The following is a 17,423-nucleotide window of genomic DNA, read 5'->3' on the forward strand; positions in this document are numbered from 1 at the left end:
TTCGAATGTGTGTGTTTCTTTATTTTGTGGAGCGAAGAATATACACAGTATAGTTGGTAATATTGAAGAGTAGCTGTGAAGGAACACACAACTACTGATGTGTATTGAAAGCAGCACACATCTATTGGAATGGGTTACCAAAATCACATTAGAAAGTGTTGAAAGGAAAAGCCATCTTTAAATCTCTGCGAATTTGTAATAACTATTAAATTGCTGACAACCCTCAAAGTCGGAAACTAAATTTTACATTTATAATCATTTTCATATTGGCTATGACAAATCTTAGTGACAGAGAAATTGCAGCTAGCACTTCAGAAATAGCCAGCACATGGGGAGGCAGGTCATCCGGGTGGCTCTAGCACAGGCAGAAGCCCAGATGCAGCCTACTTAGTGCAGTTAGACACATAAGGCAATAATGACACACTGCTCAGCTCAGCATATGCCAAGCATGTCTGCAGCAGCCAAAGGGTTAGTAAAATATAGAATTATTAGAAATTATGAAATATTTGCTATTTTATTTTCCAGATCGATGTTTGGGCAGCAGGAGTGATATTGTATATTCTGTTGTGTGGTTATCCTCCATTTGCGAGTCCTACAGGTGATCAGGAAGAACTCTTTGACCGTATACTGTCAGGAAACTATGAATTTAGTTCACCATATTGGGATGATGTATCAGAGCTTGCAAAAGACTTAATATCTCATATGCTTCAAATCCAGCCAGAAGTGAGATTTTCAGCTGAAGATGTATTGGATCACCATTGGATAAGAGTGAGTATCAACATTTTAGATACAATGAAAACCATTTATCATGAAACTGAGGGTTCCAAGATATATTTGTATGTTAAATGAAATTTGTAGAAAAGAATACATGTGGTGGAAAAAGTAATAATTATACTGTATTTTCAATCTCGTCATATTTTATCATAATACAGTAATTAGATTTCCTGCTACATTTTACTCTTGCAGGTACACACTGTACATTGAAAGTCTACATACAGTGTACTGTTGTTTTTGGGGGAAAAGTCTGTTGCTTTTTGCAGTATCTTTTTTCAACATGAGATTTTCACCAAATGTTTCAGTATGATCCAGTATTTTAATTAGCTGTGCCCCTCTATTGGAATGGGTTACCAAAACCACATCAGAAACTATTAAAGAAAAAGCCATCTTTAAATCTCTGAAAATTTGTAATAACCATTAGTTTGCTGGCACCTCTCAAAGTGAGAAACTAATTTTTACATCTACAATCCTTTTCCTATTGGTGATAACAAATCTTAGTGACAAGGAAATTGCAGCCAGCACTCCAGAAATATTCAACACAGGGTGATGCAGATCATCCTGCATTTCAGATGCAGCAGGGACAGAAACTTCAATGTTGATTTCATCGTCAAATTTGCATCATTGTCTATGCTGTTCTGAGCTCTGAATGATCACCAAGCTTTGTCATTATCGGCACTGTACACTTACCGTCATAGATTGCGATAACTTCATCCAATGGCTACCAGCTAATGTAGAAACCTTACCATATACTTCATTTAATATCGACTCAGTTTCAGTATGTTGCATTTCTGGAGGTGCCAAAGAATGTGCTTTTGAAAAAGCCTGCATGGAGAACACATGTTTCATTAGTCGTCATATTCCATGCTGAATTTAACATGTGGCTAATAAACTAACAGGGAAAAACTTCCTGTGCCTAGATTCTGAGTAAATATTTGTAAAGCAGTAGCTTTGTTAGGAATGTTAGTAGTCTTGACCACAATCCAACAGTAACTAGATAGCGAGTTTTGTTGACTACCAACCATCTTCTGATCTAGATAACAAACAAAAAAATCCCTATTCAGCTTGGCAACAGTTTGTAAGAAGCTACTAAGATTTTTATAAACTTAAAATTTTAAGAAACATTAAAAAATTGAATTCATTAAAACCTTTGTAATCCTCAGTTAAGATTAGTTAGTTTGATGTTCCAGTGATAATTTTGCACAATAAATTGTAACGGTGTGGAACGAGTCATTTTACATTTACATTGCAATACATTCACATTGCAGATTAATTTGTAAACATGGCTGGGTGCTGAACATTTATAAGTGAGTTAATCATTCCTAACCACCACCTTTCTGTCAGACTTGTATATCATTGGGTAAGTTATCAAAATTTTTTGTTGCAGCATTGTGCACCCCCCTTTTTGTGCTAGACAATCTTAATGTGTAGTAACGAAAATCATTTTCCTCCTGGTATTGTCCCCTCAAGTGTCCCAGAGCTCTTTTGTGGACAGGTGAGTGGCACACACGGGGCCCCGAGCTATTGCAACACATTCTTCCTTCCCGGGCTGCATTTCCTTCACCATGTCCCTTCCTCACCATCCTTGATCCTTCTTCACTGCCCCCTCCTTCCCCTCTATGTGTTCTACTTCATGTTGACCTGGTTATTCACATGGTTCTCTTTATTCCTTGTGAATTTGTTTATCTTTCCTGTCCTCTTTCATCCTTTTTGGCAGTTTGGTCCCCCCTTGGGGTTTGACCTCCACTTTTAAATTTTCTGTCTTTAGTGTGAACCACTTGTGGAAGAACTCCATCCCTAGCATTTACAGCATGGACTCTTGTCCCCCATTTCCTTCCCCTCTTCAGCACTATTCCACGCTGCTAGGTCACTAGTGTGTGTAGCCAGTCCATGTCGTGGAGGCATTATGTACCCATCTGGCTGAGCCTTCTGACAGCACAGGGATCACACTACTGATACCTGATCTGTTGCCTCCCTGCGTATGCCAAGGAGTGGCTGCTTGTCATCCTGGAGCATCGGAGCTCCTGGCGACAGCTGCCATGCCAGATGGGCCTTGCTGTGGCTGGGTGGCACCCATGCTTGTAACACCTTTCCTGCTATCAATTTCACAATCTCCTCACCTGCTCTCGTGGCTTCTCTACATTTGTCACCACATGATGTTCTTTATAACAGTGACCATTTCTCACTGATTCTATTGTTCCCCTGCCACCGCCAGGCAGATAGGCCCCCATGTTGGGCATTCCGCAGAGCCAGTTGGCCTTTATATACGTCTGCTGTGCATTTCGACACCTCTCTCCCAGGTTGTATTGATGTGGTTGTGCGAGACGTCTCTGCCACTATTCTTCATGCCACTTGCACTGCTATCCCCTTATCCACAGGTCACCCTCACCACTGGCCAATACGGTGGTGGACCAAGGATGTAGCAGTCACTATTCAGGACTGCCTTCACTTTTTAAGTGTCTCTCTGATGAGGTTTGCTACCTTATTAAGCAGAGTAAAAAGGAATTCTGGGAGAACTATGTTTCCTCCCTGGGTAAGTATGCCTCTTTGTTGCGGGTTTTGTCCAAGCTCCTTAGCTTTTTTGACTGCCAGTCACAGTCAGCTTTCCAGGGTCGCATGCTACAGGGTGATCTGTGTGCTGATTCATTGGTCCTTGCAACATTTTGTGACATATTTTGCGCCAGCATCGGCATCCTCGTCCTATCCTGCTACCTCTCTCTGGTACAAAAGGTGAGTTGAAGAAACCCCCTCTGTTTAAACCCCCACCAAGCTGAAACGTATAATGAACCCTTCACTGAAAGGGAAGTGATGCAGGCTCTTACCTCTTTACATGACAAGGCCTCGGACCAATATTCCATCCACAACCACATGATCCAACTCTTGGATGTTACTTAGAGGCAACATCTACTCAGGGTTTTCAACTGCTTTCCCCTCTGAGTGGTGAGGCAGCATAGCTATCCCCAGTCTTAAGCTCTGAAAGAACCCAACGTTTCTCAACAGCTACCGACCGATTAGCCTGGCCAATGCAGTTTGTGAGCTGTTAACTTCCAATAATGTTTGGTACTCAAATCTTGGGGCCTTTCGTCCCCATATCAGTGTGGCTTCCAGGAAGGAAAATCCACAACTGAACATTTACTCAGATTGTAAACAGCAATCCAAAAGGCTTTTACTAACTGCTGACATCTTGTTGCGATCTTCTTTCACCTACATAAGGCATATGACACGGCTTGGCACCATCACATTTTAGTTAACGTCAATGACTGCAACTTTCGCGGCCCCCTTCAGAATTTTATCCACGAGTTTTTATTCCACCGGCTCTTCTGTGTTAGTCGGTGCTTCACTCAGCACCACTCGGATCCAGGAGAACAGTATCCCACATGGTCCTTTGTGAAGTGTCACACTCTTCATTGCCATCAATAGACTTGTAACCTTTGTTGAGTCTCTGGTAACCCTGGAGTTGTATGTTGATGGTTTTTGCATCTGGTGCAGCTCCCACTTGGGAGCATCTGCTGAACGCCAGCTCCAAGGCACCATCCACTGAGCTCTGCATAGTCCCATTCCCATGATTCCAATTTTTTCCCTCCAAAATGCAGGTTGTGCATTTTGGCCGTCGACCCACAGTACACCACAATCCAGAACTTTATTTAGGCAACCAGTGCCTAGGTATTATAGCACTGTCATGTTTCTTGATCTTATTTTTGATAAAAAGCTGATGTGGCTGTCCCATATTCACCACTGGAAGACTGCCTGCATGCACAAGCTCAATGCTGTCTGCTCCTGACCTGTACATCTTGGGGTGCAGACCCCAGGCTGGATTATGGTTGTCAGGTTTATAGCTCAGCAGCTCCTTTCACTCTGAAACTACTCAACACTCTTCATCATTATGGGATGCATCTGGCTATCGGTGCAGACTGTTGGCTTGTATCATAATATAAATATAATAGAATCCCTAATAATGAATCAATACTTAAATATGCAGCTCTAAAACTGGCAGTGTATTTACAGTGTGCAGCCAGTGTTTTTATAGGCGAGTGCATTGATATTTTTTCCATCAATCTACTGAGAAAAAATATCGATATAATAATGGAAAAAATATCAGTGCACCAGCCTATAAAAATATCTGCTGCACATCGGGACAGATAATGATATTTTTTTTTAAAAATATCAGTGTATTGGATTCCCGATACTTTTAAAAATAAAAATTAATTGCTTATGTGTTACATGTCCGCTGCTCCCCGGAGCACCCAAACTACCATCTCCTCTTTCCAGATACGGAGATCCACCTCCCGCAAATGATGGCCCAAGTCTGCAATATGATCACCATCCTCATCCAGTCCCTTTTTCTCTGAACTCCAGCTTTCCCCTCTACCACCTCTTATCCATGCCCACTCACATACACTTCCAGGGTGCATTCCTCATCCACAACTCTGTCCTCATCTATCACAAGGTCTGAAAGACTCGGTTCATTTTGAGGCTCTCTGCCGCCAATTCGTCTCCATTCTCAGTGCGTTTTGGAGTTCAGAACTAATGTGTACTGATAGCTGGATAGTTGCTGGTCACATTGGCTTCGCTTACATTCACATGGGATGTAATGAACTCCTCTTATTGCTGAATGGCTGAAGTGGTTTCAGTACAGAGTTGGTAGCCATCTCTCATGCACTTGAGCTTATCCATTCCTGAATCGGTGAATCCTTTCTCATCTGTAGTGACTCTACAAGCAATTTACAAGCATTGAGGCTTGATCAGTGTTACCTTCACCATCTATTGATCCTGACTATCCAGGATCCCCTTTTTGTTCTCAAACAATGTGGACACATGGTGATCTGGACTCCAGGTGGCGTTTGGATCCTGGGGAATAAACTCACTGTCAGGATGGCCAAATCATCTACCAGCAAGTTGCCTCTTGATCTTTATTCTGGAATCTGACCTTTGATCAGTATTATGCTGTCAGTTTCTAAGGATTTGGAACACAGAGTAACATACACTATCATTTCAAAACAAACTACAGGCAGAAAAGGAGCCCATGAACTTGTGGATGTCCTCCATGTGGGCCTCTCACAAGGACTTCGTCCTTTCCCGTCTTAACTTTGGACGTACATGGCTGACTCATGGTCGTATCCTCTGTCGCGAGCATCCATCCCACTGTTGTTGTGGTGCCTGTGTGACGGTGATCCACATTTTGCTGGATTTTCCCAACATAGCCACCCTGTGGTGGGCTTTCTTATCTTCCTCACTCACTACCCCTGGTGTCAGCAGACGGTGCCTCAATGGTTGACCTGGTCTTACAGTATATTTGTGAAGGGAGTTTTTATCAGTCTCTCAAAGGGAGAGTGCCTCAGCCTTATTGGCCCATTGAGAGGTGGGTATGATGACCTGTTGCCACCTCTGTATAGATAGGGAGCGGCTTTTTAGGCTTGGTGGTCTGCCTCCGCCCCCTGATGTTTTGCTCTTCTTCCCCCTTCTTGCATGTTCTGACTGACTTGATATTATTTCTCTGTTTTCCCTCTGCTAGTCTCTTCTGGGTATTTTTGGGTGGTTTGTTTCTGTTAAGTGGCTGGGGTATGTCCCCCATCGCACTTATGCCTATGGGGCCTCTGGCTTCTCCCTGGATGGGGCACCTCACTTTCCTTTCCCCAATTTTCTTATCCTTTGTTCTTTTTAATAGGCTTTGTTGATCTTTGGTAGAGACCTTGGGGTTTTGTTTCCTTGGCTTTCAAGCACTGGGCTCTTCTTTGGAATGTAGTTTTGTTGACTTGCCTGTTCCAGGTAGGAGGGGCTGATGACCTCGTAGTTTGGTCCCTTTATCATCAGTCCAACCAACCAGCCTTGGGTATTGTAATTATATACAACATAGTTCCTTTTTAATTGCAGTGGGTTATTTATAACAAACTTCATGAGGGAATAAATATACTGCGAAACAGAAGTCAGAATGGCCAACTCTTTAAGCAGATGTCTACAAGTTGATCATAGATGAGCACCACATATTATTATCACACCACTTTTTAAGCAGTGAAGACTGTTTCTTAAAGATCAATTACCCCAGAACATTATTCCATATGTTGTTCTGGTCTTCAGTCCGAAAACTGGTTTGATGCGGCTATCCATGCTACTCTATTCTTTGCGAGCCTCATCATCTCCAAATAACTGCTGTACTTAAATCCCTTTGAATCTGCTTATTGTATTTGTCTCTTGTTCTCCCTCTACAAATTTTGGCCTTACACTTCCCTCCAGTACTAAATTGGTGATCCTCTGATGTCTCAGAATGTCATGTCAACTGATTCCTTCTTCTAGTCAAGTTGCGCCACATATTTCTTTTCTCCTCAATTTTCTTCTGTACCTAATTAGTTACATGATCTACCTATCTAATCATCAGCATTCTTCTGTAGCACAAATTTCAAAAGTCTCCATTCTCTTCTTGTCTAAATTTTTTATCTTCCGTGTTTCATTTCCATGCGTATCTATACTCCATAAAATACTTTCAGGAAAGACTTACTAAAACTTAGGTCTATATTGGCTGTTAACAATTTTTTCTCCTTCAGAAACACTTCCCTTGCCATTGCCAGTCTACATTTTATATCCTCTCGACTTCAGGCATCATCAGTTATTTTGCAACCTAAATAGCAAATCACATCATCTACTTTTAGTGTGTTTTTTTTTTGTAACCTAATTCCCTCAGCGTAACCTGATTTAACTCAACTACATTCCCATTATCCTTTTGCCAAGTCCTCTGCTATCTTTGGCAGAACTGGAAGGTCATTGTCAAACCTCAAAATTTTTCTCTCTTCTCCTGGACTTTGACCCCTACTGCATATTATTATTATTCAGGGTGTATAAGACCCGGGTAAAACCTGGGAATTTTTTCATCCGAGAGAAAACAGGGAAAAACCCAGGATATTTTTAGAATTCCAGGAATTTTTCATTGTTTCAGTTTTCAGTTAAATTTTTGTATATTGACTGGTAAGAACTGATACTCTAACAAAGGATATTACTGTATCCCGCTACTGCAGAATAATACTTCAAAACAATAAAACATAAACGAGAGAGAAAAACGAAAATAACTAGAAATTGCAAAGGAAATGCGCCATATACAACAACAACACACAGTGCTTATGCAAGCGTCTGCCAATTGAAAATGTGTCGAAGGCTTTAGGAAGACTAAGCAGTGCTTCATAACAACAAATTGCTTCCAATGAGCATGAAGTCACAACTGTTAAAATTCAATTTGTTTTAGCAGTTACGCGCAGACGCATGCGCAGTTGAGTCACGTTTGAGTAGTAGATTCTCCCACTTCTGGCTACAGGAAGGTGGCTGTTGGCTGTGCAAACATCTAGATGCTACTGGGAAAAGGGGGCCGCCAAATTCATATTCTTGAGGAAAAAAATTTGTTTTACAAAGCCCCTAGCACCCAGCGCACGTTTGTCTATCGATTATTCATATGATTTTGAAATGCTTCCCTGTTGGTTTTTGAACATTTTTGAACACATTTTAAGTTGATTTTTGAATGAACTTATGATTCAACTTTTGAATGCATGCATAGTGTATGTGATGTCTCTGTCAGGAGAATCCTCATCGCATCTAGAAATAAACTTTCTGCAGACGAAAAGGGGACGGGGCTATACAAGCTGAGGGAGTAAAGCTGAAAGGATGGATGCCAATCGCTGTGTGATTAAATGGTTCATTGGGTTTGCGAATGATCAGCATTGTTATAATTACTAGCGAAATCCATAGATTCAGACTACCAGAATGGAAATAAATGACTGACAGGAATAACAGGTGAGAAAGATTCCATATTATCTTCTCGGTGTATCCAAGAAAATGAAATTTTGGGCCAGGTCGCTACACGAGTAAGGACCTATAGGACAGTCCCTGGCTAGCAGCCTCATACATTCTATTCAGGAAGTAACATGGAAAATGTGTTGTACGAACACGTAATAACACCTAACCAGAAAATAATCGCAGAATAACTAAACCTGTGATTCTGGCAAGGTTAGTGAAGTTAATCAGCGAACAAATTTTGACAGTGGCAGCAATAGCTACAGAATTGGTGATGACAAGACTGTTTGTTAGAACGAGGAAGGAGAAGAAATGGGGACATCACACAAATTATGGAAGAATAAGACGATTCCAAATTTATATAAAAATTTCGTAATACTACTTTTCGATCTCATGCTTGGGAAGCTGGTGCATATGAATAAAATGTGAAATTATTTCCTAACATAAAGCATTTTCCTTGTAGTAGGCCTTATCGGCATTTGACATTGGTACTTTGTGGATTATATTCTGTTGTGTTATAGAAATGGCCATTTGTGACAAAACAGTCTCGTTTATTTGGTGTGTTACAAAATTGCTGCCATATTGGAATGGCCTATTTCATTTTATCTAGCAGACAGTGACAAAATAGACGTAATCAGATCGAGAAACCACACCAGTCTTGGGTATTATTTGTATCAATAGCTTTTTCAGTATTAGATAACAACATTTCAATTTTTCATGTAGCAAAACGTTTCACGAACTTCGATGAGGTAATAGATTCTTTCTCAGAAAGCTGCAGCAAGATTAGAGAGAAAAAATGCTAGAAGCTAAGGTTTGAAGAAATGTGTAATTTCTTGCTTATCTCTTGGCAGTATTGGTTTTATATATCCTATATTTAATTTTATGTCACACAAAACAGCAAGTTATTAAGTAATAGGCAGTAAAGAGTTCAGATTTTCTGAAGAATTCTTGTTCTCTCGATTACAAATAATCCCATTCGCTATTAATTGCGAGGGTTAAAAAAAAAATAAAAAAATAAAAAAACGGAGGAGCAGGCTGTCATACCGACCACCTGGGAGCAGGAGAGGCACCACAGGACATTTCAATTTCTACTCTCCTGAATGTAGTTTGGACGTGCGGTAGAAAAATGCTTTATGAAGAGGCATGTCACTGCACTTTGGCATACTGAAGACCAAATAATGTGTCTTATGTTTCCCTGAGTACGTATGTTTTATGTTTCAGACTTTTCAGAAAGATGTGCGCTACAAGATGAACATATTTTGAAAATTTGATTTTTTTTAGTGTTGACCCGGTTTGCAAGTGTCGTAGATCCTGGGTTGATGTGCAGAGCAGTCTGAGTTATAGTGGGTAGTCTCCACGTGGCCCGTGATTACATTTAGTGATTTTGCTGTTTTCCCTTCATTTACTCTCATGTTAAGTGAAAACAAAACAGATATCTGTGGCCGGGAGCTATCAAGTGAATTAAAACACATTCACGTAATTACGAAAGGCTGAAATATTTCATTAGTTTCAGATTTTATTTTATTTCCACCTTTTTGACAGTCAAGCATTAATCACTTTGCGGAACAATGACATTATCTTTGGCTGTTTGCTGAAGAAATTTGACTTTTGTTAACCTTTTCCACAGAGACAGTCAATGTATTTGAAACAAAGTGTTTAATTCCATACTATGGGCTAGTTTCAACTGTTCGCTGCATTTCAAGTGCATGTTTTCATTTTCTAGCACGTATGCCATTATGCCATAATAAAGAACCAAACATGATGTAATACATTACTGGTGCACCAAGAAAATTTACACCTCGAAAACCACACTGAAAAGCTTAATATCAGGTCGAGGTCTAATTCATTGGGAGTCTGGACATACGAATGTGCCCTTTAAGTATGCACTTTAAATATGCACATTTTAGTGTGGTCCACGAAATTCTGATGCTCTTGGAGTATCCTCTGATGTCTTGTTTCTTTTATGACATAATGTATGATCTTTCAATGTTTTACAAGTACTTACATATGGGCTTCCTACATCATGATAGCAACCAAAGCACGGTGTTGCCTGTTATCTGCGCTCTCTGTCAACTGCTGAAACGAACCTATTTCTTAACAGGTAGCTGAAAAATATTGCAAATAGTGGTTCTAAAAGCATTACATTAAAAGTAAATATCCTTTTACGTAAGTTGAACTATGTGGAAGAATGTACCATGAATTTATTAAATCACAGAGCGTTTGACTAATTTAAAAAGCAATGCTTTGATGACGAGCCATTTAGAATAATTTCGAATCCTGAAGACCAGACATTAATCTCATTATTAAAAATTTTACTGGCACATATGTGTGATACATGTTAAAGTGTGACACGCGCAAAAAAGATCAACAGTATATGCAAAAGCTTAGCTTCTCTTGCAGCTTATTAACCTTAGAGACCAATATTATATGTGACAGCTTTTCTTTTCTTGTAGCAACACTATGTGTGTTAATGTAAACTATTAACTTCCCCTGTTTGTGTGTTTGTGCTACTTAACAGTGATGTTGCTGTTGGCTGACTACATCACATGTCCTATGCTCTGAATATCCACTGTCATTGGCTGGAGAGATCACGTGACATGAGCTACAAACAGCTTACAAAATCGCATCGAAATCTCGATTTCAATGATTCTGAAAGTAACATGCGGCGTTTGGTAGAATTCCAATGTATACTTTCGTAATACGAAAATACGCAGTGTACATGTTGCTACACATCAAAGATACTTCCAAAATGTGCATTTTTCCCTGAGTTTAGTTTTCGAAAGTGCTGGGAAATTGTACGGCAGTGTATAAAACCATAACCATTCAAAGGATTGATAGGAGAAAATATACTGTCATCCGGGAGAAAGTGTATTTTTAACTGGAAAATCCAGGAAGTTTTTTTCCTTGTCCACGTATACACCCTGTTGTTGTTGTTGTTGTTGTTGTTGTTGTTGTTGTTGTTGTTGTTGTTGTTGTTGTTATTATTATTATTATTTTCCCATTACTGCTCGCTCAGTTATAGGTTACAACCCTGTCTCACTTATCTCAACCACTGCTTCCCTTCCACCCCCCTCAAGTCTTATAACTGCCATCTCATATCTGTACAAGTTGTAAATAGCCTTTTTCTCCTTGTATTTAACCTCTATCTTCTTAATTTCAAAGAGTGTATCCCAGTCAATACTGACAAAAGCTTCTCTATGTCTACAAATGGCGTAAACTTAGGTTTGCCTTTCCTTAAGATACGTTCCAAGGTAAGTTTTAGGGTCAGTATTGCCTCAAGTGCTGGCTGGAGTGGCCGAGCGGTTCTAGGCGCTACAGTTTGGAACCACGCGGCTGCTACGGTCGCAGGTTCGAATCCTGCCTCGGGCATGGATGTGTGTGGTGTCCTTAGGTTAGTTAGGTTTAAGTAGTTCTAAGTTCTAGGGGACTGATGACCACAGCAGTTAAGTACCATAGTGCTCAGAGCCATTGCCTCAAGTGTTCCTGCATTTCTCCAGTATCCAATCTGATACTCCACCAGGTCAGCTTCTAAAAGTTTCTTCATTGTTGTATAAAGAATTCATGTTAGTATTTTGCAGCTGTGATGTATTAAACTGACAATTTGGCAATCTTCACGCCTGTCAGCAATTGCTTTTTTTGGAATTTGAATTATTGTATTCTACATGAAGTCTGAGGGTATTTCACCAGTCTTATCCTTCTTGCATACCAGATAGAAGAATTTTGTCAAGACTGTCTCTCCTGAGGTTATCAGTAGTTGTGACAGAATGTATTCTACTCCTGGGGCCTTGTTTTGACTTACGTCTTTCAGTTCCCTGTCAAGTTCTTCTCACAGTATTGCATGTCCCGTGTTCTCTGTTTATATAATACGCTTCATTAACAAGATATTACTAAGTGAGTGGTACAGTGCTTTGCCATTCTTTTTGTGGAATGGCGTGTCGTGATTTGAGGGTCCCTCTGACAATTAAGTTCCTGTGACCACTTCTTAACTGTGCAGCATTCTGGCAGTCACACCAACAGAGGGCACTGGTTACTTATTATAGCTTGTTGTTTCATCCATTTGGCTTCTTTCCCTATTTGTTTTATGATTTTGATATTGTTCTGTTTGCTCCATAAGCGTTTTCTTATGTATATCATTATACCGTATTTTTATCTAAAATTCACCCCAAGAGCGCATAGGAAATATTGTCACTTGGCTACCATATTTCCTTTTTAACAGTCTAACTTTAGTTGTGTTTTTTATTTATTGCATTTTACTATTGGTGAGCTCACTATAGGCTTTACATATTGTATTCTTTTTATTCCATACTGTACAGTTATTTAACTGACAAATCTGTGTACACCAACATTAGCAGCATCTAATGAGCTTACGACACAAAAATTTTGTGGCTACTGTATAACAGCTTATGAACAGTGCTGCTGTTACCAGGCCGACTCCACTGACACTGTGGCCTAGTGTATACAATATTTTAAATGTGTACAACAATGCTAGGCTGATTTTCTGTTTACCTTTTGATGATGCCACTATGGCTCCATTGTATTAGGACATGTTTTTTAAAACAGATGTTCCTCATCGTGTTTAAAGCACATTTTCCTTGTGTATTCAGTAATACTTTTCATTAAGAACAATTTTAGTGTTTTGAGATGTAGACAATCCACTAGCTATACCTGTGTTTTTTTACATGTTTTGCTGCACATCTGAAGATGGTCATTGCTGACGGAAACTGATAGTCTAAGGACGTTACAAGTTCGTGGTCATTTATTCTACATCTCCCTCTCCTCTTCATCTAAGTCCTTGTCCATTTCTATAATATTGCCTTCAAGTTCATCTCCCTTGTACAGACCCCCTATATACTCCTTCCGCCTTTCAGCTTTCCGTTCTGTGCTTAAGACTGGTTTTCCATTTGAGCTCTTGATACTCATACATTTGTCCTTTAGCCATCCCTGCTTAGCCATTTTGCACTCCTGTCAATCTCAATTTATAGACGCTTGTCTTCCCATTCACCTGTTTAATTTGCTGCATTCTTATATTTTCTACTTTCATCAGTTAAGTCCAGTACCTCCTGTGTTACCCAAGGAGTTCTACTGGGCCTTGACTTTTTACTTATTTAGTCCTCTGCTGCCATCACTGTTCCATGTCTCAAAGCTACCAGTTTGTCTTCTACTGTATTCCTTTTCCCTGTTTTAGTCAACCTTACCTAATGCTCCCTGTGAAACCCTCGACATCCTCTGCTTCATCGTGCCCTAGAGTTTCTCCGCTCCCGCTCAGGTGAGTCCTTTGTCATCTGTAGTGACTCCCTGAGCGGTTTACGAGCTCTTGACCAGTGTTTCCCTCGTTCCCGTCTGGTGATGGCCATCCAGGAGTCCCTCCATACTCTCGTCCGTTGCGGCCGCTCTGTCACCTTTGTTTGGTCCCCGGGTCACGTCGGCATCCCGGGTAACGAGCGGGTTGACGAACTGGCGAAACAGGCGGTCAGTTCCCCGGCCATGGAGATCGGTCTTTTAGAGAGTGACGTCCGATCCGTATTGCGGCAGAAGGTCCTTGCTGCTTGGCGTGATGAGTGGCGCACCCTGCCCTCTCCCAACAAACTTCGGGCAGTCAAGGAGACAACCAGTGTGTGGCGCTCCTCCATGCGGGGGTCTCGCAAGGACGCTGTCGTCCTCTGCCGCCTCCGCATAGGACATACCCGGCTCACGCACGCGTATCTCTTGTGCCGTGACGACCCGCCTCTCTGTCGCTGCGGATTGGCCCTGACCGTGGTACACGTCTTACTAGACTGCCCACTTTTAACTGCCCTCAGGCAGACGTTCGCGCTGCCTGACACACTCCCTGCTCTTTTAACCGATGACTCTACTATGGCTGACTTAGTTCTCCGTTTTATTCGAGCAGGGGGTTTTTATCATTCAATATGAGAGTCCCTTTTTATTTTTTTTAGTGTCGACTGTGGCTTTTGGCCTGGGGTTTTAGTTTGTGGTGTTTTAATGTGTCCCTTGGTTGTTGGCCTTTCCAGTTTTATTTTCATGGTCGGCCAATGACCGTCGCACTCTGTGTGTCTTTTAATCTCTTTTCTCTGGTCTTCGTCTATGTCTTTCTTGTACTGTGTCGTCCCTTGTCGTCTCCGTTATGTGTTTATTGCTTGTTGGACTTTTCTTCGTGTATTATTATGGTCGTGGAACAAGGGACCGATGACCTAAGTAGTCTGGTCCCTTTAACCCCCACAAACCAACCAACCATCCTCTGCTTCTTTCAAATTATCCTGGTCCCATCTCCTTAATATCCTATACCATATTGGAATTTTCTGTTTTAATCTAGAGTACATAACTAATAAAGTGTGGTCAGAGTCCACATCTTCCCATGGAACTGTCTTAAAATTTTAAATATGGTTCTGAAATTTCAGTCACCTGAAAACTTCAGGTGTGTCCAGGTCTCTTCCATATATACAACCATCTTTCATGAATCTTAAACCAAGTGTTACTGATGATTAAATTATGCTCTGTGCAAAATCCTACCAGGTGGCTTCCTTTTTCATTCCTTTCTCTAGCTCATATTCACCTACTATTTTTCCTTCTCTTCATTTTCCTAAAATCAAATACCAGCCCCCTGTCACATTTATTGTAACTCATCATGCATTTCTTTAACATCTTCATTTGCAGAGCCAGTTGGCATATAAACTTGTGCCACTGTGGTGGCTGTGATAATGCATTCAGTATGCTGTTCATTGTAGCTTACCCACATTTCTGTTTTCCTGTTCATTATTAAACCCACTCCTGCATTACCCCTATTTGATGTTGTATTTATAATCCTGTATTCACCTGATCAGAAGTCCTTTTCCTCCTGCCACCAGACTTCACTAATTATCTCTATATATAACTTCAACCTGTCCATTTCCCTTTTTAAAGATTCAAACCTACTGGCTCATTTAAGGATCTAATATTCCACACTTTGGTCCACAGAATGCCACCTTTGTTTCTCCTGATGATAACATCCTCCTGAGTAGTCCGTACCTGGAGTTCCAAATGGGAGACTATTTTACCTCAGAATATTTTATCCAGGAAGATGGCCTCGTCATTCAACAATACTGTGGAGCTGCATGCCCTCGAGAAAAATTATGGCTGTAGTTTCCTCTTGCTTTCAGCCATTCACAGTACCAGCACAGCAAGGCCATTTTGATTGATGTTACAAGGTCAGATCAGATAATTATCCAGAATGTTGCCCATGCAACTACTGAAAAGGCAGCTGTCCCTGTTCAGGAACCACACGTCTGACCTCTCAACAGATACCCCTCCATTGTTGTTGCACGTATGTACTGCTATCTATATCTCTGAAACATGCAAGCCTCCCCACCAGTGGCAAGTTCCATGGTTCATGACATTATTGAATTAAAATATGCGAAATATATCAACTTACTGATATGTCTCCCCTAAGATTTGCAGTGATTTGAAATGCAAATGTGTCTGTACTGAGTTGTTTTTGGAGTTCAAAGTTTCCCAGTTTAAATTCTCATCAGTATCTAAGGCTTTTGAAGTCTCCATCCTATTTATTATTTCCTCACTTTACGTTACTCTTACCATTGGTGTAGTTCCCATAGATGTGCAGAACTGAATATGTTGTGTCTTTTTAAATTTGAAAGTGATACCATTAGCAGAAAAGCAGTCACTGATACTTTTAAGAACATTTTTTACCATTTCTTCTGTTTCTGTATTTATGCGTGGATTGATCCCCAGTCAGAATAATTTCCCTTAACTACAGTGATTGATTTACTAAGTACAACTTTACTGCATTCATTTGGTTAGGTATGATGTTATCCATCTATCCCAGAAAACTACATTTTCTCTAGGAGAATACTGTGATTCATGCAATCAAATGCCTTAGATGGGTCCCAGAATATACCATCCAGTGCTATTTTACTATTTAATGCTTGTAAAATTTGGTGAATGAAGATATAAACAGTATTCTCAGTAGAGAAACTCTTCTGAAATCCAAACTGTGATTTGCTGAGGATGTTATTGTTGCTCGGGTGAGATACAATTATAGAATACATTACTTTTTCAAAAATTTTGGAAATTGATATCAGCAGTGAAACAGATTGGTGGTTATTGACATCTCTCCTAGCATCTTTCTTAAATAGGGTTTTGACACTGGCATGTTTCAGTCTCTCTGGAAAAATGCTGTTAGTTAGTAATGCATTACATATTTCAGATAAGATCAGGCTTGTTTTATGAAAACAAATTTGTAGTACTTCATTGAAAACACCATCAGAACCAGATGAGCATTTATTTTTAAGAGAATATATAATTTCCTTAATTTGATAGGGGGAAGTTGTTGATAAGTTCCTTTGATTGAATGTTATGAGAATTGTTTTTTTAGTGTGGTACTGTGATTTTCCTGTTGAACTGTTTGTCTCTGTACTTTCTACTGTATTTAAGAAATGATTGATAAATATATTTACTGCATGTGACACATCATTTATAGCCTGCCATTCAGTTTAATAGTGCTGTTATCCTGATTTGTGGCTGGTTGTCATGTATCTCATTTTGCTGAATGCTAAATAGCCTTATTACTGTTTTCTGGCATTATGTGCATGTTTCTTGATTTTTAATAATTTTCCTTAGTACCTTTGAGTAGTTTTTGTGTATGCTACTACAGCAGGATCTGTACTTGTTCTTGCCAACACACACATTTCTATTTTCCTTTCACAAGATGCTTTAATCTTTTTTTTTCTTTTTTACATGGCTGTTTAATATTTTTTCTGATTTTCTTATGTTGAAAGCTATTTTCAAATAATGATATGATTTATAATGGGATAGAGTAAATTTTGTGTTGGCGTTTGGTTCATTACAAATTTCAACCCAGGTCATCTCTTGTGAACTATTCTTAA

At 40.1% G+C, this 17,423-nt stretch overlaps 1 protein-coding gene across 3 annotated transcripts in view; it reads left to right on the forward strand.

Moving 5' to 3' along the window:
* The window catches only part of LOC126298926 (serine/threonine-protein kinase GL21140), a 232,738-nt gene that overhangs the window by 195,609 nt on the left and 19,706 nt on the right, over positions 1-17,423 (forward strand). For all 3 annotated transcript variants that reach the window (XM_049990479.1, XM_049990478.1, XM_049990480.1), the window contains one exon: positions 526-768. In XM_049990479.1, coding sequence (XP_049846436.1) covers positions 526-768 — 243 coding nt within the window. The remainder of the gene's footprint in view (positions 1-525; positions 769-17,423) is intronic.

The sequence above is a fragment of the Schistocerca gregaria genome, chromosome X (genome assembly GCF_023897955.1).
Source record: "Schistocerca gregaria isolate iqSchGreg1 chromosome X, iqSchGreg1.2, whole genome shotgun sequence".
NCBI classification, from domain to species: domain Eukaryota; kingdom Metazoa; phylum Arthropoda; class Insecta; order Orthoptera; family Acrididae; genus Schistocerca; species Schistocerca gregaria.